Source organism: Apaloderma vittatum, unplaced genomic scaffold, assembly GCF_000703405.1.
Source record: "Apaloderma vittatum isolate BGI_N311 unplaced genomic scaffold, ASM70340v1 scaffold4303, whole genome shotgun sequence".
NCBI classification, from domain to species: domain Eukaryota; kingdom Metazoa; phylum Chordata; class Aves; order Trogoniformes; family Trogonidae; genus Apaloderma; species Apaloderma vittatum.
The window spans coordinates 105,544-131,296 of record NW_009706318.1 but is presented as its reverse complement, the minus strand read 5'-3'; the positions used below and the strand labels follow the sequence as shown (position 1 = coordinate 131,296).

The window sequence follows — 25,753 nt, the reverse complement described above, 5'->3', positions numbered from 1 at the left end:
TGGCTCCATCACTGCAACTGCTGTTGGAAAGTGTCCTGATTTTGCCCGTACAAATGGGCCAGATCATTTCACCTAAGGCCCTGCGCACAGTATTTTCTTGTTGGCTAAGTGCCTTTGAATCCCCATTTGGAAACATCAGGCTCAAAGACTTTGATAAAGTTTAGTCTGAATTGGAGCTGGAGCCTGTAATCTTTTGATGGTTTAAATGGACTTCTTGAAATGCATTGTTTTCTATTCATTCCCTAGCACTAGTTTAGTTTCCACCTAAGTGCATCACTTCCATGTTTTCCACATTTTTTAAGAACTTACTCTAAATATAGTTAACATTAATTTCGTTTTGTCATAGAGCAGCTGCCCACTCTTCAATTCCTAAAACCATCAGATACATTAATGAATAAACTGGAATTTAGACATTTTTCTTCCTTCCCAATAACTTTTATTTGAATTAATCTCTTCTAACTGTCCTTTTAGGTTTTCTGTCAAATTCTGCTCCAATGCTTGTTGTTAATACTTCTACTGATGTAAAGTAAGAGCTTTTTTCCTACCAAAACAAAGTCTTATCTCTGCAAGATTGCGGAAACAGTATAGGGATATATAGCTAAGTAACTAAAAATAAGCATGTCTCTTGATACCTTAGTAGGAGAAGTGCCTCAGTCCACACCGCCTGTAAAGCACAACATTATTCTCCATTTTAGGTTCTTAATCTTTCTACTCCCTTCCATAACTGATGTACAAACGTTTGAGAAATAAGTAAACCACACTAATAATGAAATATTTTAACCTCATCTCTTTTTCCATCACTGCGTGTAATAATGTAAATGTTATTAATATTTGGTTTAGTTTACTATTTATTAACTAAATTTGCAAAGTGTTATTGAAAATGAAATCTCAGTGCTGGATCTGTATAAAAGGATATCACGTCAGTGTTTTTTTTCTTGTAAATAATTTTCCTAACTTTTCTAATACAAATCCTTTTTTTGCTGGTGACGGGACTGTAAGATTGAAATGGCAACATTTCATGCACACTAACTGTGGGGAGGGGAATTCAAGACACTTAAACCTCCAAGTGTGACATTTGAGTGATGCCTACTTCAGATAAAACTACAAGTATTGGCTTTTTTCCTGTGGAGCTTTTGTATATATATATATGTATGTTTTCTAATTATGTATGTGTGTGTGTATATATATATATATGTTTTCTAATTATGTGGTTTGGAAGTTTGCATCTGGAGTCTTCTGTTGCTTTGCATGTGTACTTTACCTGTTCAAAATGTTTCCATGTAGAGTGCCTTGAGCCTGCAGGATCCATTACCGTTTCAATGGGTATTGACTTTTGTGATTCTACTCAGACGGCCAGTTTCCAGTTATGGTGAGTTCTTGGGGAGAGAGGGTATTGTTTTGTTCTTGGAAGACAAAAGCAGTGTATATTGGAAGTTTATTTTGCAGTAGCAAATCTGCTGTTTATTAGCTATTCAAAGAATCAAACAACGGTTTGCAACATGATGTTTACCCAAGATGTTTTTAGAGAATTAAAACATAATTAGTCTTTGATTTTACAATTAAAAGGATTATCAGTGTTCTTCAGTCTTCCAGATTTTTTGGCACTTGATTCTGAAATCATGAATTTGATGGTAAGCTCAAATCTGGGTTTGAAATCACGTATAGAAGGTCAAAAACTTGTTGACATGTTGTGTTTGGGAGGTCCTGTTTTTCTCTTGGTGTAAATGATACCAAGCAGAAGCATGAGCTCCATTACCAATTCAGAATTACTTCTCTGTTCCTGAGCTTTATTTTTTTCCCCTCTTCTTGTGATTATTCTTAATAACACCCATCTTGAAGGGAGCAGTCAGGTCTGACTAATCCACTGGAGTGTTTTGAGCATGTTCTTCCTTGTAAGAAATCACAAGTCAAAAAAGCGCGTAGTGTGAGCAACTTTAGTACCTCGAGTGCTTATTATGGCTGTTTAATCTATGTAACATGACTGCGTGAAACCAACCCCAAAATTTGCTGGCCAAAGCAGCTTATTCCTCACGCTGTAGACTTTTTTTAAATTATTAGAGAGAGAATGAAAACAAGTAACTGGCTGGCTAACTAGATTTTGTCTTATATACAGGATTTATGCTTTTTATGCTCATTATTGCCACATTCAAGATCCTTCTTTGTATGAGTTCCTGTTGCATTCTAAGCTGCCGGGGAACCTATTCACCCAGTACAAACTCTACTATTATCATTAGGGGCGAATGGATGGGGGAAAGATAGATACCTTCTTTTTACAGCTATTCAGCCTTATATAGTGATTGAAACTATGCAAAGGCACTAAATTGATCTGCAACTTTTTTTTTCTTTTACATATTTTAAAGTAATGTTTTTGGACATATTTTGTTGCAAGAAGTGCTACTTTCTATACAGTGCACAAAAAGAGATATTGAGTAGACATTCACATTGCCACATTCGAGTTTAGGGGAAGCCTTTTGAGAATATTCCTGTACCCCTTTCTTGAATACTGTAGAAGTTTAAGGATACTTTACTAGGTGCTGCAGCTTGCACAACATATTAAACATAGCAGGGAAAACTGTAATAATAGAGAGTTACACAAGTGATTCCAAAAGAACCACTGCTAAAATAGAATCATAGAATCATAGAATGGCCTAGGTTGGAAGGGACCTTAGAGATCATCTAGTCCAACCTCCCTGTCATGGGCAGGGACGCCACCTCTCGACTAGACCAGGCAACACATGGGGACCGAGCGGGAATCGAACCCGCAGTCTTGGCGTTGTCATTGTTGTCAGCACTGCGCTCAAATAAGATTCCTTGTTCTAGGGGCAGACAGGTTTTACTGTTAGTATTTGTTTTCCACTCGTCAGACCTTTTTCTTTTCAGTGAATGTTCATGCATAGTCATTTTAAAGGTGTTATTACATCCAGCAAGATGTCTGCAGTATGTAGTTTGTGCACATCCTGTTGGTCTCTATGCTGTTTACTGGTATGTGGAAACAGCTTTGGACTGTTGCCTGATGCTAGGTTTGTTTGGGAAGGGAAGTTCCCTTCTAGGCAGTGGCATTTCATAATTATTTCAAAATCATAGAATCATAGAATGGCCTAGGCTGGAGGGGACCTTAGAGATCATCTAGTCCAACCTCCCTGTCATGGGCAGGGACGCCACCTCTCAACTAGACCAGGCAACACATGGGAACTGAGCAGGAATCGAACCCGCGACCTTGGTGTTGGTCCTTGTTGCCAGCACCGCTGCTCAAACCACTGAGCTAACCGGCCCCCTAAATGATGAGATGGTGAAGCTCAGCCTCTGCTATTAACTTTCCCTAACTGTATTTTTTTTGTGGTTTTTTATATGAAATTTTTTTCATATGGTAAGTTTCTCAAGTAGGAACATCTTTTATAAAATAGAGCAGACATTTTTCTTTCAAGCATATATTTTCAGTATACTAATGTTTTGATTCAAAACTTATACCATTTATTGCTAAGAATCTTAGCAGTGATGAGGATAAGCAATGTAGCATAACACATTGATTTTATGCAGATCATCACCTTTATGTTTTGGGAGGTCTGCTGTATTAGTGATATATAAAAACTGATTACTTTCTCCAACATTGCCTAGTAATTGTTTATTATTTTCCTATTAGACAAACAAGACAGATCAATATTCCTGAACACCAACCAGACTATGAGTAACATCACTGTAAATAGATTTGCCTCAGACCTCAGTGGTGTATTCATTTTAATGATTTGGACAATGTGAGTCCAATGACAAAGCTCAAGCTAAGTTTAAAATTAAATTAAGAATAGGAATTGCTTACTTTGTTCCTTTGCTAATTGATAGGGCCTTGTCTCTTTGACACTAGTTCTTAGAAAATAGTATAAAAATAAATTAAATGTTCTTTATATTAAATTTGCTACTTAGTGTTTAAAATACAGATTGTCTAAAATCCTAGCAATATTCAATATCACTGAAAAAATTGTACAGTGTGATGTTTTTGGGAGTTCAGACAACTCAGCTGTGGTCTTTTTAACTGGTCATGCTTCTTAAAAAGCTTTTATCCAAAAGGAAGAATGACTTGTAAAAGTTTGACAAAATGTATTCGAAATACTGTGCGCACAATTGCATTGATATTCTTGTATTTCCTGAGAACGTATCTTTATGAAAGATATTGTCAGTTATTTTGCATTTTTGTTAGAAGCATGTTCAGCAGCAAAGCGTTCCTGATCATAATCATTTTCTTTATGTTGTTCTAAGAGGAGCACTTTGTCTTGCATCAAATGTAATTGATCCTGAAGCAATGTAATCACAATTACTCACTTTCTTAATTGGCCTGCCCAAAATCAGAAAATGGAAACCGATCGGCAGCGTTTAAATCAATAGCTTTGTAGTAAAGCTTGTGGGGGTAGGGAGATAGTGGTAATGGGTAGATCAATTGGTCTTAGATGCCAATCATGGATTGTGTGTTTTGCATAGCAAACACTACCTTTCTGCTTGAGGCTGTTCTGTTGTAGTAGTGGTTCAATAAACGCAAACTGTATGAAGAAAAAAACTAACATGAGTAATAAAATATTTAGATCTCTTTTTAAATTTGTTGTACAAATCAAGGACACTAAAGGAGAAGCTGCATTACGGAGAAAGGTTTGAAGGGCTGGGCTTTGAAAGACCTCACTTGTAAATACCATTTTTATTAAGCAAAGCTTACCAAGATCACACATCTAATTAAAAAGACGTGAAACACCTTAACTTGAAAACTGTGCCTAATGCATTTATTTAGAATGTGTATTAGGACGCTCATACTATGTACTTGTAAGGAGAACATCTCTTCATTGCTGTTTTGCTTGTGCTGTCTTACTGCAGAGGCACACTACTTCAGCCACACTGGTGTTCTGCCTCTCAAGCGGGAAGATAAAGAGGAGTAAATGGAGAAAATTAGTCTTTTAAAAGATTTTTGTGAGCATTACTGTTTCTTTTTGGGTTACTTTGTTCAAATTCTGCAAGAAGGATATACACAACTTAGAACTCTAAAGCAATTTGTTATTGGCTAACTCATCTGGAAGATAGTTTAATAGTTTGTTGAATCGTGATTAATCATGAGTATATTCACCATCCCAGTAAGAGACTTCAGTCTTTGCTAGGCAGGTGGGCATCAGCGACCAGAGGAAAGGCTGGAACAGATCCTTGATGTTACGAACTGACTGCAGTACTCCACTGACTGTGGAATCCTTATCGGATTTTATATATTTCCACATTGGTGTGGCTTTTTCTTGAATACTTGAGCTCCTTGTAATCGTAGTTTTAACAATCCTACCTCTATCTTTTATTTAGTATTTTATTTGTTATTTAAACTTTTATTATCTGGCATGTCTGTACTTTTGAAATATTCATAGGTCTTTATCAAAGCTTATGGGTTTCCTTAGATGTCTGAGCAAATATTTGGGAGCTTTGCCATGTTAGAATTTGGCCTTTATTACTTGAAATTAAGATATTCGAATACATAGAGAAGAAAGGCAAAGAGGGTTACAGAGACAGAGTGTTACGGAATATACATGCCTTATTCTATTTTGTGCACATTATTTACCATTTATGATTCCCATCTGCGTTTGTAAAATGCAGTAAGCAAATCGTCAGCTTCATGTGTCTGTTGAGTGACTAAAGGTGAGGGGAAGATGTCCACTTTACAACATTGAGAGATGGAGAAGGAAGCTTGTCCTTACCTCTTTTCCCTATTCTTTTCATCCTATTCTTTCCAAATTCTCTTAGCTGTTCCCCAAGCCATGAAAGAAATACAGCTTTGAAGATAGAATTAGTTTACAGAGAACCTGTTTTCTTCTCCTCATTATTTTGAAAAGTATACAGGGTGTTGCTTTACCTCTCTCTGAAACAACTTAGCCTAGGGAACGTGTCCATGCCGTTCATCTCTTCCCCTAGTTTTCTCAAGGGGAAAACATGAGACATGAGACAGAGGTTTTTACAAGCATGGACTGATTACCTTGTATTGGTGTTTCCTATGTCTCAATGTTACTAGAAGAGCTGGAACGCTGTATATACTCTTCTATTATAACACTGATAGAGAAGAAAGCTAACTATTCAACTGGACCATATAATGAAAACATTTTGCTGATTACTCCAGAAAAGGTTGATGTATCACAAAGAATCTAGTGTCTTCGTAAATGAAATTCCTTGAATCAGATTTGAAAACCTTGTTTGCAGGTTCTACCTTATCGTAAAAGCTTTTGCTTTAAATTTTATTTTCCAAGGAAGAGGTTTTTTGCAGCATGAAATTCTCTTACCTCACACTGCCTTCATGTGGGAGTCTTCCCACGGAGAACTTCTACCTGCAACAAGGAGTAAATGAAGAGGATCAGTTGGGTAGTTGTCAGTATTTGTGCTGAGTGCAAACATGCATTCAGGTGTAGATGCTTCCATAAAAGCATCTGACTAAAATTTTGTAGTAGAATATCTTATGGAATATATTAAAAGCTGATGTTAAAGGTGCAAGACTGTCTTCGCAGCACAGTCACTTGCATTTTCTATTTTTTCTTGGTGTTTCCTTCCCTAGTGCTTTGTCAGCAGACCTCCACGTTGTTTACAGATGTTGGATATTAAGACAAGCAGTCTGGTACTCTTCTCTTTACTTCTTCACTCTAAAGTAGTCAATTGACCCAGTTCCAGAAAGCAGTTATGTCTAGATGGATAACTGACTTGGAAAAAGCAAGGCTGGGCATGAATGACTGCTCTCATTTCTTCTGTCACCTTTCTTGTAAAAGCAGGATACCATCTCTTCCTTTTTTTCAGCAAGAGTATGAGCAAATTCTCCTAGACTTCTCCATTCTCTGATTTGCAGGAACCTAGTATGTGGCTCTCGCTCCATCATTTTTTTACATTATCTGTGGAGATTACAAGACAAAAATAGTGAGCTAGTTTGGGATAGGTATATTCTGGGTCAAGTAGCTACTAGGAGTAAAACAAAAAAAAAGATAGTATAAACAGCAAAAAAAAATTCCCCAGACCTTTATTAGAATATTATTTTTTTTTAAAGCCTTGGAAATTAATACTTTAAAGACTGCTATCTTGTAAGAACTCATTTATAAGTGATTATATTATTTGCATTAGTTTAAAAGATGCTACTGTCATTGTCCTCAAGTCTTTTGTTATGGCAGAGAAATTCTTCCCCAGGAACCCTCTGTAGCCAATCCTTTAAAAAAAAAAAAAAAAAAGGGAAGAGAAGTGGAATAAGCAAAATGGACACAGGTTTCACATGGCAGGTGTTTGCTGCTCATACTGCAGCCGTCTGAAGAAAAGTAAAAACTGTGCATCTTCTAAAGGATTGAATGTTAGTCTTGCAGTGTCATTTATCATGGAGATGGTAAGTCTCCCTGTGTTCCTGTGGGAGCTTTATCATCTCTCATTTGTCCGTCTTAATTGAGTACATCAGAAGATAAATTCATGTGACCTTTGGAAGTCTTTTAAAAAATATAATACGTACAGTTTAACAATTATTAAGGCAACAGTAAGAGCAATGATATCTAACAAGTTCATAATTAAATACAAAACATACTATGCAAACTACTGTTCTCAGACATCTCTATTTGTTTGATTCTTTTAGCTCTTCCTTCTGCAGATTTCTCATTAAGCATACATGTTCCACTAAGGATGTAACTTACCAGTCACACGTGCTAATACCAGAAAATGCAAATCTTTCATTTCTGAAATCTAAAAACAGTTGTTGGGTTTTTTGTCTTGAGAAACTTTGCTTTTTTTCTCATAAGCTGCTTCAGCTTGATCATGCAGGAAAGTTGGAACAGTACCACCTGAGATATGTTTCAGTGTGGCTTCAACTGCCAGATTCTTAAATGTTAATTCAAACCACTTCTGCAGTTTTTTCTTTAAACATAATTTATTAAGATTATAATATTCAAAGTATAAATAAATACATTAAATACACTGGAGTTTAGGTTACTAGGTACTGGGGTAAATCACGTAGTTGTGCAGCAAGACTCAATTTTGTTATTAAATTTATCTGTTTGGTATCCGATAAAATATGCATGTTTGGAAATGCTCAGAGCTCAAATGGGCAAGGCCCTGAGCATTGTGAACTAATATGCCCCTGGGTTGAGCAGGAGGGTAGGACCAGGTGATTTCCAGACACCCCTTCCAACCTGAACTTTTTTATGGTTCTTCTGCAACTATAAAATTACTTTTCTTAAATTAGATACTACTAGATCTCTAATATAAAGATGTAATAAAAGAGATGCAGATCAGTACACAAAAGCTGTATATTTAGCCTGTGAAGTTTGATAAAGAGATTGATAGAAGGGAGGATTATTTTCTTTGGCTGAAAAATAAATTTACTGAAGTGTGCTGAAATTAAAGTAATGCAAAGTAAACCAGATACTGACTAACATGAAATTAAGAATAAAGTGATTTTGAAGGACAGCTAGCAATCAGAATTTCTGCTTGCAGACTATTGAAGAGTTCATGGTTTATCAAAAAATATCTATCAGCGTAGGGGAAAGGGAAATGGAATGTTTGTTACCAGCAGAGGTGTCGAATGGTCCGATAGAGTAGTAACAGCCAGATAAAACCCAAGCTATGCTCATGCTTTTCTTTCCTCTTTTTGTGAAAAGATTGTTAGAAGCATTTCAAAGCAATCTAATAATTGATGTTATAAGCCAAGTTTATGTACAAATGGCATGTCCAGTCAATGTAGGACATGAATCATTGTACACCAAACTGTTTATCTGTTTTATGATAAATTGTGTAGTGCACATCTTGCTTAAATGTAGGAGATAACATTGATTGATCAGTTGAACAATACCAATGAAAGTATTGTTAAAAGTTTTAGGGTGTAGTCCAAGTAGTGTATGTATAAACACCGAAGAGTTGCAAGGCAACACCTTTCCTTCAGCTCTTAAGATGCTGGAGTTCTTGATCAGTTTTCGAAGGAAAAATTAAGGAAAAAAAATAGTAGTTTTTTTATTTTAAAGGACACTTGTTGAGGCCAACAATCCTACTCTTTCAGTATGGTAATGACTAGAGATGGATGTAGTCTAGAGGGGAAAAAAAGTGAGAATTTGTTAGCTAAGCCTAGTCCCTAGGCATTTGCTTGTGAAATTATGTAATTATTACAATTTTATAATTACAGTTTTTAGTAAGGGGACAGTAAAATGCTTTCCTGTTTTCAGGTGGCTTATTTTACATTTTTACAAGGGAGGCATATGCATTCTATATTACTGATCTAATGCTGATTTTTCCATCAGTCTATCTTGTTTCAGAATTTTGAAGTTGCAGAGTTATAAAAAATCAGTAATATGTTTGAAGGTAATTTAAATACCACAGATATTAATTTCTGAAATATATTTTACATTCTAATTATTGTGTCATTATATTTAAGTGGGGTATCTGAGGCATACCAGCAATCAATATATATTGACTATTTGTTTCATCAGCAAATAAAAAGTGGGTTTTTTCTAAAACTTTCTCATGCCTCAAAGCATTAACAAAGTTTCTGACTGGATGTACAGACCCTGAATTGCTAACCAAATCCTTTACGCTATACAACCAGTCAAACACAGCAGAGTGAAATGTATCTTGAGTTTCTGTAGACTTGGAGAACTCTAAGATGGTGTAGTTGGAAACTCAGCGAATTGACTGGATAGGGAAAGCAAGTTCACTGTATGATATTTATTTCTTAAGGAGAAATCTACAGCATTTAATAGTAGTATGTTACTACCAATAGTACTCTGCCATTATGAAAACTGGTCCAAGTTTTGTGATTTTCCACTGTGCTTTTACATCAGCTAGTATGTTGTGTGGTTTTGTTTAGGTATACAAAATGTTGTGAAATTAAGATGATCGAAAATACTTATTTTTTACTCATACATTTATTGGTTGGTTTGCTGGGGGGGTTTCCAGACAATAATAATCCTTTTTGACCAAAATTATACCTTTCCTAGGTTTAGTCCTGTTTCTGGGACAGCTGTTGCTGATGACAGAATTTTTGTGTAACAGTTCTTTTAAAGTAATTGTAAAATGCATAATAATTGGTCCTTTACAAATATTTAGCTTGAGTGTGATTCCTTATAAATTACAAATAAACAATGTGATTAAAAGTTAAATTTTCAAAAATACAAAAGCTTGCATACAGTACTAATGCTGCATTTGTACTGGAGAAAATGGATCAGCTATACTGATGGAAGAAATTAGCAGGCTTTTAGACTAGCAAGGTAGAAATCATGCAGGTAGTTCTTGGTTGCCAGGTTTAAACCACAACTGTTTATAGATTCTGTAGTAATTTTGGAACTGATATATATATATTAATCCATTTTGAAGCACCTGGTTTATTCTCTTTAATTTCTCTTTTCCCAGCACAAATGAAGATCATTTCAATGTTAACATTCAGCCTCCTGTTGGAGAACTGCTTTTGCCTGTCACTATGTCAGAGAAAGACTTTAAGAAGGAGCAAGGTGAGAAATAATTAAACAGCTTCAGTAAATGTATTTGGATGAGGAGAGGACTGTGTACCTTTCAATTTCCAAGCATACAGCAAGTGCTTCCAGCGTAGTTGTTCATGTTAGTCTCTGGTATTATTCAGTCTGATACTAATGACTTAATTTAAAAATATTTTTAAAAGGATGGTGCAGTAGTATTTGACAGCTTTTCAGTGTACCTTTAAAAGCACAAAGCCCACGCTTTAACATGAAACAGTTGGCTCAAAGAGTTTTGGCTTCCGATCATGAAGTGTGAATGTCTTTCCTACTAACCGTAACGCAAAAAGTTGCAACCCCAGTTTAAGGAAATAAATCAAATATGCACTAGTATGGTGTTTTCCTTACTAGACTTTATTCCAAGGCTGCTTTTAAGTACTTCTAGTGTACCTGTTTCTCAGCTACTATGAAGGTGATTTTAATCTCTTTTCTTTCAGACACTTGATATACAAAAAAATACTGTTCTTGGAATACTGTTTCAGAAAGATGACATGTTTTATATACTTCTGCATTATTCTAATGTTGTCTTTAAAGAATTTAAGTTTCTGATACTGGTCCAAACACAACCCTCCATAAGACCTTTTAGTGACTTGAATATTTTATAGAAAATAGTTAGAGAAAATTGTACTTACGTGTTAAATGGAATAGTCCATACTGCTACCCTTAATTTGTATATGATTCATGGATTTTTTAAAATATAACCAACTGCATTTTGGACACATTCAAATGTAATAGTGTTTACTCATCTATCTCAGTGTATGGGGATTTACATGTGTAAATCTCTTCACACTGAGATGAGAATATACCCATGGGATCCCATCTCATTGCTGTGTAAGGCTCAGAAACTCAGTATATCCATCAAGCAGTCAAGAACACCAATGAGTTATGCTATGTATTATTAATTATTGCTTTGGGGCATTTCTTGCTTTTGTATTTTTGAATGGTTAAGGAAGTAGTTTAAATATTGCCTAGATAATTTTTAGTGAAGCTTATGGCTGCAGTGAAAAGTTAGAATTGTGCTTTGCTTTCTTAACCAATTGATACTTATTTGCTGTTCTTACCCTTTGCTGGCTAAAGCCTGCCTCTCTGCTTTTATACCTGCTCAGCAAACCAAGGTGAGTGATTGAATGAGGCTGTGGCACATTTATTTTATACTGTTCCTTCTTAAAATTGTACCTGAGGTTGTAGTGAAAGGAAGGCAAGTTACTGGGCTTCTTCCCTCCCTGTTTTTGTATTTGCTCGCTTTGTGATATTTTGATAGAGTTTTTGTATGTTTTGCTGTGACTGAGGGCTTTTTTTCCTCCTGACTGGCCATACAGAACCACGAGCACATAGAAGAAGTGTACTCGGAGAATAGCTGTGGTCCTCTGTGGAGTTGTTGCCAAAATTCCTTTTTCTTCTGCCATTTTACTTCTATGGTTGTTGATTATTTGTCTGAATAAATCTGGCAGCTGTTTGCTATGTTTAATAGAGCAGAAAGGCTACTCTGAATAAAGCTATTTGAAAATTTGTTTATATGAAGTATTTGTAAATCCATGAAGGTCTCTTGGCGTTTCTGTATCGCTCGCTCTGTCTTCCTGAATTCATTCTTTGATGCAGGACTTGATGCTGGCAAATTTACCACAGGTTTAAAAACGTTTTCTATTTCATCTTTTTTCTTATAGATATCAGCTGTTTCTGAATAGTCATGGTAAATAGAGGTCTCAGTTCTAAATTTTACATAAGTATTTATTTCAGATATCTAGGAGCAGCTAGCATTTGCTGTGAATTACAACGTGATCTTGCTGAATGAAAAATACAAATTACAGTAATAAATGCAGGGCAATTTAGAAGTTTGTATGTATTATTCTGTTTGATGTTTAACTTCACTTTGTCTGTATCCCCCAAATGAATCTGATTTACATAACTTAGTTTTCACTTGTCACGCTTTTTCATTTTATTTCTTTTTCGTGTGTGAACATGTTTCAAGTCTCGTACCTGAAGATGCCTTATTTTATCTGCAACCAAAGTAAATAGGTAAAAAATAGTGAAAGAGGGAGGAGAACATTAGAAATGCAAGATTATATTGTGGGGGAATGAAAATATCTGTGAGGTTTAAGGATTTTTACATCTAAATTGCATGTGTAGCCTAATAAGAATGCTAAAGAGGAAAATAGCTGGTGTTATGCTGCGCTGTAGAAGACAATTCATTGCTACACATCTTTACTCAATTCCACTCCACTGTTTTGCATTGTCTGTTGCATTTGTATATGTACATTTTCTTCCTGATGGCATGAGGAGAGGGAAACAGATTACTGAATATTCATGGATGTGAAGGTTATCTAGTGATAGTGGCAGAACCTCGAAAGCTGAATTTATCCACATGCTGAGCGAGATATGCTTAGCCTTGCTACACCGTTTCCCCCTTCCTTCCTTCCTGAGCTGGGGAATCCTCCAGTGAGGTAATTCCCCAGAGCTGCAGCTGAGTTAGCGTTTGATGTTGTGATTGACAGTTTGGAAGCAGCGGATCAAAATGATATTGCCAAACTACTCGTTACCTTTCAGGTTAAATATTTTTACTGATCTTCAGGCCTCAGGATTTTATACCCTGGGAAAAGCTTCTGCAGCAGTAATTCTGCATGAGTGAGACATGTACAGTTGGGAACTCTATCCAAATTTTTACTTGCCTGCTGTTTTTAAAAACTGGTAGCAAAACTCCCCTTGCCTTAGTTCAGGATAGAACTAGTCTGGTAGCTATCACAGCTTGTTACCTACCCGTGTAGTTTTTCCATGATCATTTGCCTTTATTATTAAAAATATGTACAGTTATTTCACTGTATCATTTTGTTAACCCAGATTAATTGCTCTGACTAGATTTTTCTTAGATTGTCATGTTTCAAGCAATATTAAAGGTGGCATGCAATTGTTATAACTAGATATTAATCAGGATTTTTATAAAGGTGTTTTTAAAATAGCTGGTTAAAACTACTTGAAGTAAAAAGCCTCCCCCCCCGCCCCGGACATGTTTTTTTTAAAAAAAAATTACACAATTATTTTAAGTGTATGCCTAGTTAATATTTTAAAAATAAAATTAAAAAATAAAAAACAGAAACCAAACACCTTGGTTAAGTAAACAAATCGTCTACCTAATTTTATTAAGATTTGTATATCCAACTTGTCTTCTTAGGGAAGAAAAATACTAATTCTTTAAATGGTTGGACATTTACTATTTTCTGGCCCTTGACTACCACGAGCAATCATATTTGATGCCCCTTAATTAGAGCACCCTTTTTTCTTCCCAGGTTCTTTTCCACCTCAGCAATCGAGACAATACATTTGCTTACCATGCTGCTCTCCTAAGTGTTCTTTTGCATGTAAATTAATCTTGATTCAGTTTACACTGTCATGCTGAGTGGTACAAATTGCCTATAACAATAAAACAGCATGAGTTAAAAATAAAGGGGGGTGAAAAGGCAGATTGAATGTGTGCCTTACTTGATAGGATGTTACTTTGCTTTATGCCAATACATTAGTCGACGATAATGAATCTTCTGTTCTGAAAAGCATGGTTTAGTTGATTTTTTTAATTTTACTTCAATGGAGCAGTACCTTGTCTTTTATAGAACAAGTTAGACAAACCATTAATGACAAGAGTGTTAAGGTTAAATATGAAGCAATGCATTCACTTCTCTGAGTGCTATCCATCTTTCCATTTACAGGAGCTTGACAAAAGTACTAGCTTTGTACAACATTTCCTTTAATTACATGCTGAGGGAAACAGGCTTTTAACATAAACATAGTTGCATTCATTTATTCAGCGTTTGCTCTTCAATAGAGCTTAATGGAGAAGGTTTAAATCCTAAATGAGTACACACATCTCTCAGCAGTGTTATGTCAGTCCCTATGCTCTGCTTAAAAGCAGTTTCAGTCTATGTATGTAGTTTTTCAAGCTTTTGCCTAATAGTGAAGTTAAACAATTTGAAACAGCATGTTCTATTTCCAAGATAAAGCTGATTTCAATAAAAGTTGTATTTTTATTTTTGTTCTCTTCAAGATGAGATCATGTTCAAAAATATCCCGTTATTTACTTCTAAGCTGTTACATTTTTACTTTGATATTTCCTATTTTCACAGTAGCTAATGTACATTCTAGTACATTGAAATGCTGGATTTATTTTTTTAATTGCTCTATTAAGCATCTTAGTACCATTTGCTCTGGACTAGAACTGTATGTGCAGCCCCAACAAATTAGCCTTTTGAGATTTTTTCATTGTTTTCATTGTTAATGTTATCATGGATTTCAGATGCTTCTTATTTCTGTTAGAGTACTGTGCCTCATTGTTTGTCTGCATTTTCACCTTCTGAACATAGTGTAAAAATAGATACACAGCATGAAGTTATAGTTACTGTTGGGTTTTTAATCAACACGAGTGTCCAGCAAATCGTTCTTCTGAACAATGGATGTTGATAGAGAAGTGGGGGGGTTTTGTTAAAATGTCCTTGAACATTTTCTTCTTTACTTTTTTTGTCATATGTTTGGATATAATCCTGATATTTCTGTTCCATTTTGCAGTGTTTTTAAATTATTTTAATCAAATAGTTTATCATGACATTTTAGAGAGATGGATACTAGCTGAATTTCCCAGTTTCTAATGTGATGACTTTATCTTCATGAACTAAATTGAACCAATGACTACCATGTGAATTTCAAGACCATTTTTAGCAATTGGATATGAAATTATAATTAAATGCAGTGGATTTATGATTGAAAGATTGGAATATGTCTTTGTGTATGATCTTATTTAAGCTGGACTTTCCCAAATAAGTCTTACTTAATATTTAATTTCTGTGTTTACATTCTTATTTAAGTGAAGAACTGTCTTGGTTTCACAGTTGCAGTAGTATCACACATATCATTTTTCAGTTATTAGTAATTTGTTTCTAGTAATAGGGCATTGCAAGTAATACATTTAATGTAATGTATTTTCTTATAAAATTGTTTTCTCAACAAATTATTTAATTTTTAATGCACATGTGTTTTTTTTGTTTCTAAGTCTCTTATTTTGGTTTTATGCTTAATAAGCAAGCAAATCTTAAACTGTTCATAATGAAATACTTAATGTTTCAGGGATGCTGACAGGAATGAATGAGACATCTGCTACAATAGCTGTTGCTCCACAGAGCTCTACTAGACTCGTAATAATCGAGAGGGTAGTGAAGGCAGCAAACCTTGGTGTCGTCCCTTCTGGTGAAGATAACATACACAGGTAAGATAACATGTCGTTCATAGTAGACTATCTTTTGATATGTATTTTTTAGTTCAAAATTAGTCACCAGCTGATACTAGGGAAAATTCTATTATCCACGCCTTTAATGGGTAAGATACCAAATTATACTGTAACATAGAATCCTAAGCAGGTATTAACTTGAGCCTAAGTACTCTTCAGCTCTTTATTTGAATGTATATTAATAAAATCAAATATCTAATCTTTGCTGTACATAGTTAGGGGGAGTTGTCCTTTCCTATTTTTCTTTCAAAGGGAAAAGGTAGTCTTTTAAAGTACCATACTTTCATGAGCATTAGTATCTGTTTCCAAAAGTGGCCTTTTTCAGGTTTGTCATCTGTGAGAAGCAGCTTGGTTTTCACACATTGAATTTTGACCTGTGATATCCGGATAGCTAAACATAAAATCACATTTCTTATTTTCAGTTGTATGAAGATCTTTTTAAATGCAGGTTGGACGTTTACTTGTCCATCCTAAATTTATGCAAGAAAAAACAGTTATCTGCAAAGGAAGTCATTGAACCTGTCTGAATTCCAGGTGTTAACCTGTGGAACAGTCCATTTCATCCAAAAGCTGTGATACAGACTGTCAGTGGAATTGACATGATTGTCAGTTAATGACAGCTTATAATGTGATTGACTCAAAATATTTTAAATCATGAATCTGTTTGGCTTCTCACTTGGGAGAGGAACAAACTGGGAAATTGCCACATGTGGAAAACTGGCTGGACGCAAACAGCAGCAAGACATAATTGGGAGCTGTTAACCTGGTCTTGGAATACAAAAATGCTTACTATGCGTACTTCTCTCTTCACATCTACTAAAACTGTTCTGGTGTGAATTATTTCTTTAACCCCCTGAGTTTTGCCATTTCAATAGGAGCAAAGTACCTTCTTTTAAAGCAAAAAGCATTTACTTGAAATTTCGCTCTTTGGAATGGTGAGAATCCTGTAGCCTATACAGGACTAAATAACCTGGTATTTCTCTTTGCTGAATTTAGTCTTTTTTGCATCACTGCACATTGTATTGCATTGCATTAAAATTAACCCAGACGGATTTTCTTATGTATTTGATATGGTCAATGATAAAATTCTGTTTCACCATAAAAACATGGTACAGCTAGTGCAATTGCACTGAAATGATTGTCACTATTGACACCTGCTCCTCCATGGAAGAGTCCTCATTTGTTGCATCCCTGAGGGATCTATACAGCCTGCGTTCTCAACATCAATTGAAAGACTAGGTGAGAGTGTCAATCAAGAGAGACTGAAGTGTCTGCAGTGTACAGGTGTTCTCCTTCTTTACCCTATCCATCACAGGAGACTTAGCACATAGGGATGGATTGTTTTGTGACTCATTCTCAGAAAGGCTCCCAGAAATAATAGCTTAGTTCATAGCTCAGCCACAGGTTTCCTGATTGTAGATAAGTTTCTAATTTGATCTTACTTTCTCTTGCTCTTTTTTTTTTTTTTTTTTTTTTAAGTTTTCTGCAAAACGGTCTATGACCAACAGTAAGTAAATTTAAGATGTTCTTCCTGTTGGGTACACTACATCAGAGATGTTTGAAGGCAGTTCTGGTCAGGCTGAAGTATTGAGAGTGCTTTACAGCATCCTAAAATTATTTTTTTTTTTTTTCATTCAAAATAGAATTAATTCAGTCTGCCATGGTAGCTACAAGAACAGCTTACATTTGTAATGAACATCAGGCCCAAAAGCTTGTTTATAACTACTTAAATGGCCTACCAGAAATGCCTAGCAATGATAAGCATTTAGAACGTAGCCTTTCATTTGCTTCATCATAAGTAACTGGAGTTCACTGATACTATGTAGTCATAATTACACTGGGTTTTTATTGAGAACAGGAGTGGGAACACTAACGGATACTGTGGTGAACCTGTTCATCTTTTAAATAGTGCTACATTATCATTAAAGTAAATCCTACATTTATTTGATTGAATATTTGAGATAGATACTAGATAATGAATACTTTCAAAACCCTGAAACAAATGAGTGAAATATTTATATATGTATATAAATATAATATTTTATATATGCATATATATATGTTATGTATACATACTTGTATTAAATCAGTTCTGCCATGAGAGTAAACAAAAATGGAGCTGCTGCTTGCAAAATCTCAAGGATGAAAGAAGTCTGTGATGTTTTATTTATGTGGCATATACACCATTTCAGGGTGATAAAATAAATAGTTACTTTTTACCTCGACAAAGCACTTATGCATTCAGTAAAAATATGTTAATTTTTTTCTATAGTTTTATTGTTGGACTTGTTTTATTGCAAGTGGTATTTGGGGAAAAAATATATACATGAACCTGTTTCCCCTCATCTTGCTGTTGTGTGAGAACTACTTGGCTTCACTTCTTGGAATTGCTTAGTACATACCATTTTACACAGGAAAAGATGTACTATTTTTCAACTGACTTTCTGCAGTGTGCAGCATGAATTGTATTAACCTCTTAGCTGCTCATCCTCAACTTGAGTATTACTACTTAATGACAGATAATGCTAAGAAATTTATATTGCCTGGTAATGCAATATACTCATTGAAATGAAATTATATAGTTTAATACAGGTGTATCTAATGGACATGAACAGGTGCATATTTCTTCTTTTTTTTTTCTTTTTCAGTCTAAATATACTTGCAGTCATGATGAAGATGTTTTGCTGGTGGGACCCAATTACTGCTCCTTAAATTGATAACCCTATTTAGGACTGTATTTTTGCACCAAGAAGAAAACACTTAGAGCAAATACAATCAAGATTTGAAAATAATTATTCGAAACAAATATCCACAGAATAGCATGCAGTCTCCACTGCAAAATGAAATATATGTAAACCTGTCAAATAAATTAGCTATATATCAGTCTGTATCGCACAACAGCAACACTTTCTTACATGATTTTTTTTCTCTCTTATCATATGGCTGCTGGATTTTTATATTTACTTGAAACAAGATGCCAGATAATACAGTTGATCCTATTTTAACTCTTTTCTTACCTGTACAATTTTACTTTACTTTAGCTCTACAAATTTGCTTAAGTGTAGTCACCTGCTCTTCAAACAAGTTTATGCAAACTATTACTGGGCCATGTAAGGCTGCATGTGGTGAATTCTCATGTTCTTGACAGGATTAAACTATTTTATGTATTGATCTCTCTTGCTTTTGTTATCAAGGGGAAACATTTTTTCAATTTTAAAGACTTTTACTAAAAGCAAGAATGATAAATGCATTTCATTTTTTTAGCAGGGAATGTGGTATCTCCTTGAATATGAAAATGCTAGAAAAAAAGTCTGTTATTTTTCTTAAAATATTTTTTCCAAAGTCATTACGGTATTTGTTGCAATATACATATCTCACTTAATATTCTGAGAACTGTTGTTACTTTTTTAAATGAAGAGTTGGAAGTGGGTGTAGGAGTGCGTAGATGTTGACAAAATGATTTCAGAAGGAATCAACTAAGACACCAAGCTTCTGTCTTGTAGTTCAGACCACATCTGTTGAATATTTAAAGACAAGGAAGTTGAAAGAAAAGTATTTGTTCCTGCAAGGAGTTAAATCGGTCTGAATAACTACATTTAGGGACCAGATGCTTTTCAGTTGATGTCTGCTCTTTGCTGACGGTGGAAAAGGTCTTCTTCAAGAAGGGATGGGGAAGGTATTCTTCAAGAGAATACATAATTGAGGACATTTACTTCCTCAAAGTTGATTCTTCTATGGAACGTCACTTCAGCTCCCTGTCTCTACTTGGGCAATAACATTCATTGCTTTATGTATAAAAAAATTAATTCTAGGCTGTTCTCTTTTACTTCAAAATGGAATGAGATGAAATCAGAGGTCCAGATTTTCGGTAATTTTCTCCTTAACTAACATGAGCCTTATTTATCCAGAAATGCCTTTATTGCTAACATTACTTTCAAGATGATGTGCTTATTCCTCTCAGATGAATATCCTAAAAGCTCCTCAGGTCTCTTGCTCCTTTATTCATTTTCAACTGCGTAACCTTCTACCAGGATAGGTAATCTTCATTTTCTTTACTTTGATATATAGCAAAAGACAACAGATGATAGAATGAAAAGACTAGTTGCAGAGATGGCTTTAGTCTAAAAGAGACTTGAATGCTCTTGCGATCCCCTTGAAAATGTCAAAATGTTGTCTACTATTACGTAAGGCCCTCTGCATGAAGGAGAGGCATTTTGGCTTAGAAAGAAAATAATGGAAATACACATAGAAAGCGTGTATTTCCAATACCTACAAAATACAGTGCAGAAGCTTTTAATGTCCTTGCAGTAGCATATAGCAGAAAAATTTGTTCAGACCTGGGATCACAAAATGGATTTGCTTCTTCTTTCACTTTTCGTTATGCTTGTGCGATTCCGTTGACATGAGAATATAATGTGTAATTGGATGGACAATTAGGCCATCTTTATCTGCCTACTCTCTGCCTTCCATTTCCTGAAGCATTTCTTAAATGGGATGCATTGTACTCTGGATGATTATTTCAGTGACTGCGGCTCTGCAAAATGATGCAAGTTACAGCACTTTTTCCACGTTTTTCATTCTTGAAGACTTTACTTGCACGTTTTGTAATCGGTCCATGAGATGAAAGTCTGAACACATCAGGATAGATATGAAGAATGAATTTTAGTCAAGCTCAACTCATTTGCTAGCCCATTGAACTAGTCTCTTGCTGCTGTTGTATTTTGGAAGGAATCCACAATTAGTAACAGGAAATAGTTGAGTTAGAAAGTGAGCATGGTGTCATCGACGTATGTCTTTTCTGTAAGTTCATGAGGATGGCCAGAACCATTGACTAGTATTAAATTCTGTCCTGTAATTTGAGATGATGGAGTCTGTAAATTCAAGAACCCGATATGGGACAATCTGAGGTTTTGTAAAAACTTAAGCCTCAGCTTCTTTGAGTGCAGAAGCCTTAATCTGCTTCAGAACATCCATTTCACATTTTGAAATAATGAGTTTAATATCCTTCTCCGTGACCATCATTAAAGTTGTTGTTCTAACAGCCATTGCTTCTTTCTAGAGATCACCAGAACCTGCAGAGGGAGGATTCTCATCTCTTAGTATGTTGTCATAGTAGACACCTGAATTAAGAGCAAACCAGCTAGCTCTTAAACAAGAAGCACAAAACAGCACTTCTGCTGCTGCTAGCTCACGCACAGCACTGAATGCAGTGACTATGCTGCTTCTGGGACCTATATTTTTAAGGACGCTTGACTGCTCCATATAGATATGACCATTTCAGAGCAAGCTGTGTTTAGTACATTATTGTTAGGATACCTATGACTTGTGTGATTTTATGAATAAGTAAGTATTGAACAAGACGTAAACTATCTTCAATTTGTCTTTTGGAGGCTTGCATTACTATCCTTTAGGAAAATCAAAAATGTACTGTGTAAATATTTTAATACGCCAGTAAGCACACTGCAGTGGATTAGCATTGAAATCCTTAAGAACATGAAAGCAAATAGACACAATATAGACACTTGCATATAATGCTTAAAAAACAGAAATCCAAGGATCAACACTTGTTTTTCACTAGCCTTTATTCTGCACCCCATGCATCAGCCTGACAGTCTGGTTGTATTCACCCCTTTTTATCATTTTGCAACCTGTCATGTCCCATTTATAGTATATTGGCAGACTGATTCTCAAAGGAAAGAGGGTTTTGTTTACAGACAATTTTGATTATCAGAGAACGGTGCACTTAGTAATCAGTTATCTTCCCCACATCTTTTTAATCCAGCAACATTTAATGTAAGGAGAAAAGATATGCAGTTGTCATGTATGTAGGTAGGTTTGTATTCTACAAAATTACATTTAAAGGGGTCCAACTGGAAAATTTCTGTGTATGTCATCTTCCAATCTGTACTAAATTTGGAAGTATTCTCCGGCAGAAAGTTGGTGATCAGATGCCATCAGCTTACCATAACTAACAACTGCATCTCCTTCTAGCATGTCAGAAAGGAAGGCTATCACCCATCTACTGAAGATAAACCCAGTGTAGAAATTTCTGAGAAATACAAATTGTTTATAGTTACTCCATTTGAATCCAAACATACATTTTCAGTAGCTAGTCTTTTGAATCTAGGAAGATTTTTGTAAAGACCTTTTCTGCTTTGTGTACACACAGAAATCTTTCCTAAGATTTTTTTTTACTAAGCAATTGGCCTGTTGGATTGCTCAAATGAAGTGAAATCTACCTCTGGCAGTAGCTTCTTTGACGCAGTTACTTGGACTGTTCTGCTTCTGTGGTTCCTTAGCTGTGGGGCCCAGTCATATTTTTCTGCTCTTCTAGAGACCTACATTGGGTAGCTGAGTAAATAAACTTGTAATAGACATGCAGCCTTGATTTTGCTTCCTAATTTCTCAAGTAGGAATTAATTAGAGAGCTAAATACCCTAGGTAAAACAGTTTCTCCAGTAGCCTTTACCTGTAGGATACAGAATTTTAAATAGAATAGTATATCCATGTCCATAGTATTTCAGCCTCTTTTGTATCCAGAAGTTATAAACTCGTAGTAGTTTCTTGATTTATGATAGAAGTAATTTTACCTTTTTTTAATTTAGAATAAAATAACTGGCTAGGCTAACCATTTATATTTCTTTTGTCAGGCAGGACTGAAAGACTTTCTGATTAATCACTATTCTTAGGTAAATATCTTTATTCTTGGAGAAAATGAAAACTGGAATTTTTGACTCATTCAGTGGTTCCTACTAAATATTCCTTAATTTATTCATTAAATCCTAATGCTCCAAAGCCTTGCAATTTTCTCCCTGCTAATAAAAGGGCTGTGTATGTATTAATACAGTTTTCACATATTATCAGCATGTGATAATTTTGATTAACTGGTACAAAATACTTGATCAAGGCCTTTCTAAGACATTCTAAGGACATTAATCTTTTAAATATATTACTGTATTTAAGGAGCTTGCATGTGGATTGCAAAATTTAAAAATAACTTGAAGAAATTAAATATGAGCTTAACATTAAAAGTATATGAGTGAGTCATTTTAAGATAGGAGGTTAATTAAAACAGATGGTTCTAGCCTAGCTTATGTGCTGTCCACTAGAGGACAGCACTGCTTTTGTATCTGAATGCTGTAAAGTGAAATGTGGTGTGCAGCGTTTTCTTTGGAAAACAAACAGGAACCTTCTGAGCCAGTTGTTTTAACAGAAAACATTTAACTCTTAAAAAAATAACCAAACAGAAGAATATCTTTGATTTGAAAAATCTCTGAGCAAGATTAATTTTTTGATATATTTCTGTAAGGTAACTTACTTTTTTGGAATTGAATAATTTTTCTGCAAATTAAAATTTATAGCCTGTTTTAAAAATGGACTGTATGTACTTCTCAAATACTTACCACGTGAAATGCCGGGTTCTTTGGAAAAAGTAAAAAGAATAGACAAGATGAGAAAACAAAATAGATGGAATATTACAGTTACAGTTTTTTAGGCATCAGGATCAAATATTTTGATTCGAGCTTTTAGCTTGCTGAAGTTTTAGGGGAGAGATGTAAATACCTACATATAAAAATGCTGACATTTTTAGACTAAAGGTAAATTTGGAGGATGATAAAAAGTTGTGCAGCATCTTTCTGAATGTGTGAACTAAGTGGGCAGTAAGTTCGGAAGACTGAACATGAATTCCTGCATTTTTGTTTGAGGTACAGTGCATCTGCTTGCTGACAACTATGGACAAACTCAAAATCTATTTCAGAAATAGAACTAAAAATTTTAAAAAACAGATTTGATTACAATTTATTTTAAAATTTTATTATTTTATTAAACCCCAAAATGGGGTTGGAAGTAATTATATTATGGTTATGAATTAAATATTTTGAACAATTTATTCTAAGATAGTGTTAAAATAGCCTGAAATGTACTGGAAAAAAAGAAAATGCTAAATTATCATAATAGTCAGTTTTATTATTAATAATCAATGTAAAGAAAGGTGGATTTTTTCTGAGAGGTGAAAATCACAAGGTTAAGAAAAGCATCCTTCTTTTTGTGAGTATTCTGCTTATGTTTTGCTATTAAGCTTATCCTATCTGACCTATCCTCTGCTCAGAATTAATACATAGTAATGTTATTCCGAATACTTTTTTGTGTTCTAAGGATTACTCGGAGAACAAATACAACTAGTGAGTAATTTAGACAATTTTTAGATGAAATGTTAGTTATAAAGTCACACATGTACATAGATAGAATTTATCAGAGTAAGGTGAAGATTCAGAGTACTGAAACTATATTTTTGTTATCCAGTTGATACATTGGAAGCTACTTCACAATTGTTCATTTTTGTATTTACAAAAGGAAAACTAATTCACAGCAGTAGTTTTTTTCCCCTTTGAATATATTCATTGCATAACTTAATTACACATTTGTCAACTTTGGACTAATTATTTTTCTACAGCTAGGGCAGGGCATTGCATCTTGTGATCGTCCTTCTTACTAATAGGATTCTGTCTGCTTCAGCAGGCAGTAATGGAAGGCTTCATGTATAAGATTTAAAGAAAGGGCAGAGAAAAAAAAAGTTTTAGCTTTCTTGGGCCATTATCACTGTTTCTGGTAAGCAGTAGAACAGAAAAGGAAGAAAATGTAGCCTGAATAGAAAAATCAAAGAGGAAGAGCAGCCCCCGACAGGAGAGAATGTATGTTTTAGTGCTGTTGAATTATGCGTAACAAGCCTTGCTCTGCTGTAAACAAATGTTCTGATAGTGAGTGTGCAGGTGTAAATTTACTTTCTCAAATGTTGAATTTTAAAGAGGAGGTTTTCAGTGAGTTACTCTGTTGCTGCCTGTTCACCGGCATGGAATTTTCATAACCTTTCCCTATAAAAATGCATCTCCCATATATTGAGGCTGTCTGCTCTCTATGAATAAAGGGAAAATAACTGTTAGCCTGTAGTTAGACTAGTCGTCATTACAAAGCCAGTGTTTGGAAAATGGTGTCACATCGTGGTTTCTGATACTCTGTTTTCCTTTATATCTGCTGTAAATCAAATATTTCTGCGTTATACTTATTAGATATCTTATTTTCATGGCAAGTCCCCAAGAATATGTACTTGATCTTTAACTCTTTAAATACTGAATGACTCTCTAAAAATATGGAGTACTTTATTGGTGTTGATTTAGAATTTGATTATTCTTATATATTTCCCTACCTACTGACAGGTACTATATTTATGTAAAAATAATCTGTGAACTACTTCTGTCACATAGCCTCAGCATATTTAGCATCCTTTTTAAAGAAAAAATATTTGGAAAAACTCAGAATATGCAAATACTGCTCACATTGTTATATTTCTAATCTGTCTTGATTTTATTAAATGAGAAAAATATTAACAGCTGCGGATCTTCCTGAATGTTTTCAATTATGTGAAATCAGGTTTGAAATTAATATTATCACAAAAAGAAAAATAGAAAATAACTGCAGTATAGCAGAAAAAGACATCGTGAAACTGTTAGTAAATATTTGGTTGTTTCCTGAATGGCGTTATCATTTACTTTTTTTTTTTCGTGTTCATTGATGCATCCTTTTTTGCAACAGAAGCATACTCATAATATAATGTCTTATGTTAAGAATTGTCCATAAGACAAATTCTTTCTTCTGGACCTACAAACAACCAATTACAAGCTGGATTTTAATGTACTAAAGAGCAGTTTCCAAGGCTTATTTCAGTCCATGGGCTCTGATTGTTTTTACTATCTTTTTTCTTTTTTTAAATTCAAATTCTAACCTTTAAGGCAGTATCAACTTTCAGAAAAAGTGAAAAATAATTACAGACCTTGTGGGGAAAATAAAAGTTTCTCACAAAGAGTAAATACCTACTCTACAGAGTGATTAATTTCTGCTGATAAAATATCTTTTAACAGTTTCCTAGTATAAGTATTTAGTTGAGCAGAGCACACATTTTGGAAGATGCATGTAGAATTATGATAAGAGTAAGCATGTAAATGCA

At 34.6% G+C, this 25,753-nt stretch overlaps 1 protein-coding gene across 1 annotated transcript in view; it reads left to right on the top strand.

The window, feature by feature from the left end:
* AP3B1 (adaptor-related protein complex 3, beta 1 subunit) overlaps positions 1–25,753 on the top strand; it is a 96,615-nt gene that overhangs the window by 67,729 nt on the left and 3,133 nt on the right. Inside the window, exons 16-18 of the mRNA XM_009865728.1 lie at positions 1,285–1,369; positions 10,366–10,463; positions 15,591–15,729. Of these exons, the coding sequence (XP_009864030.1) occupies positions 1,285–1,369; positions 10,366–10,463; positions 15,591–15,729 (322 nt within the window). The remainder of the gene's footprint in view (positions 1–1,284; positions 1,370–10,365; positions 10,464–15,590; positions 15,730–25,753) is intronic.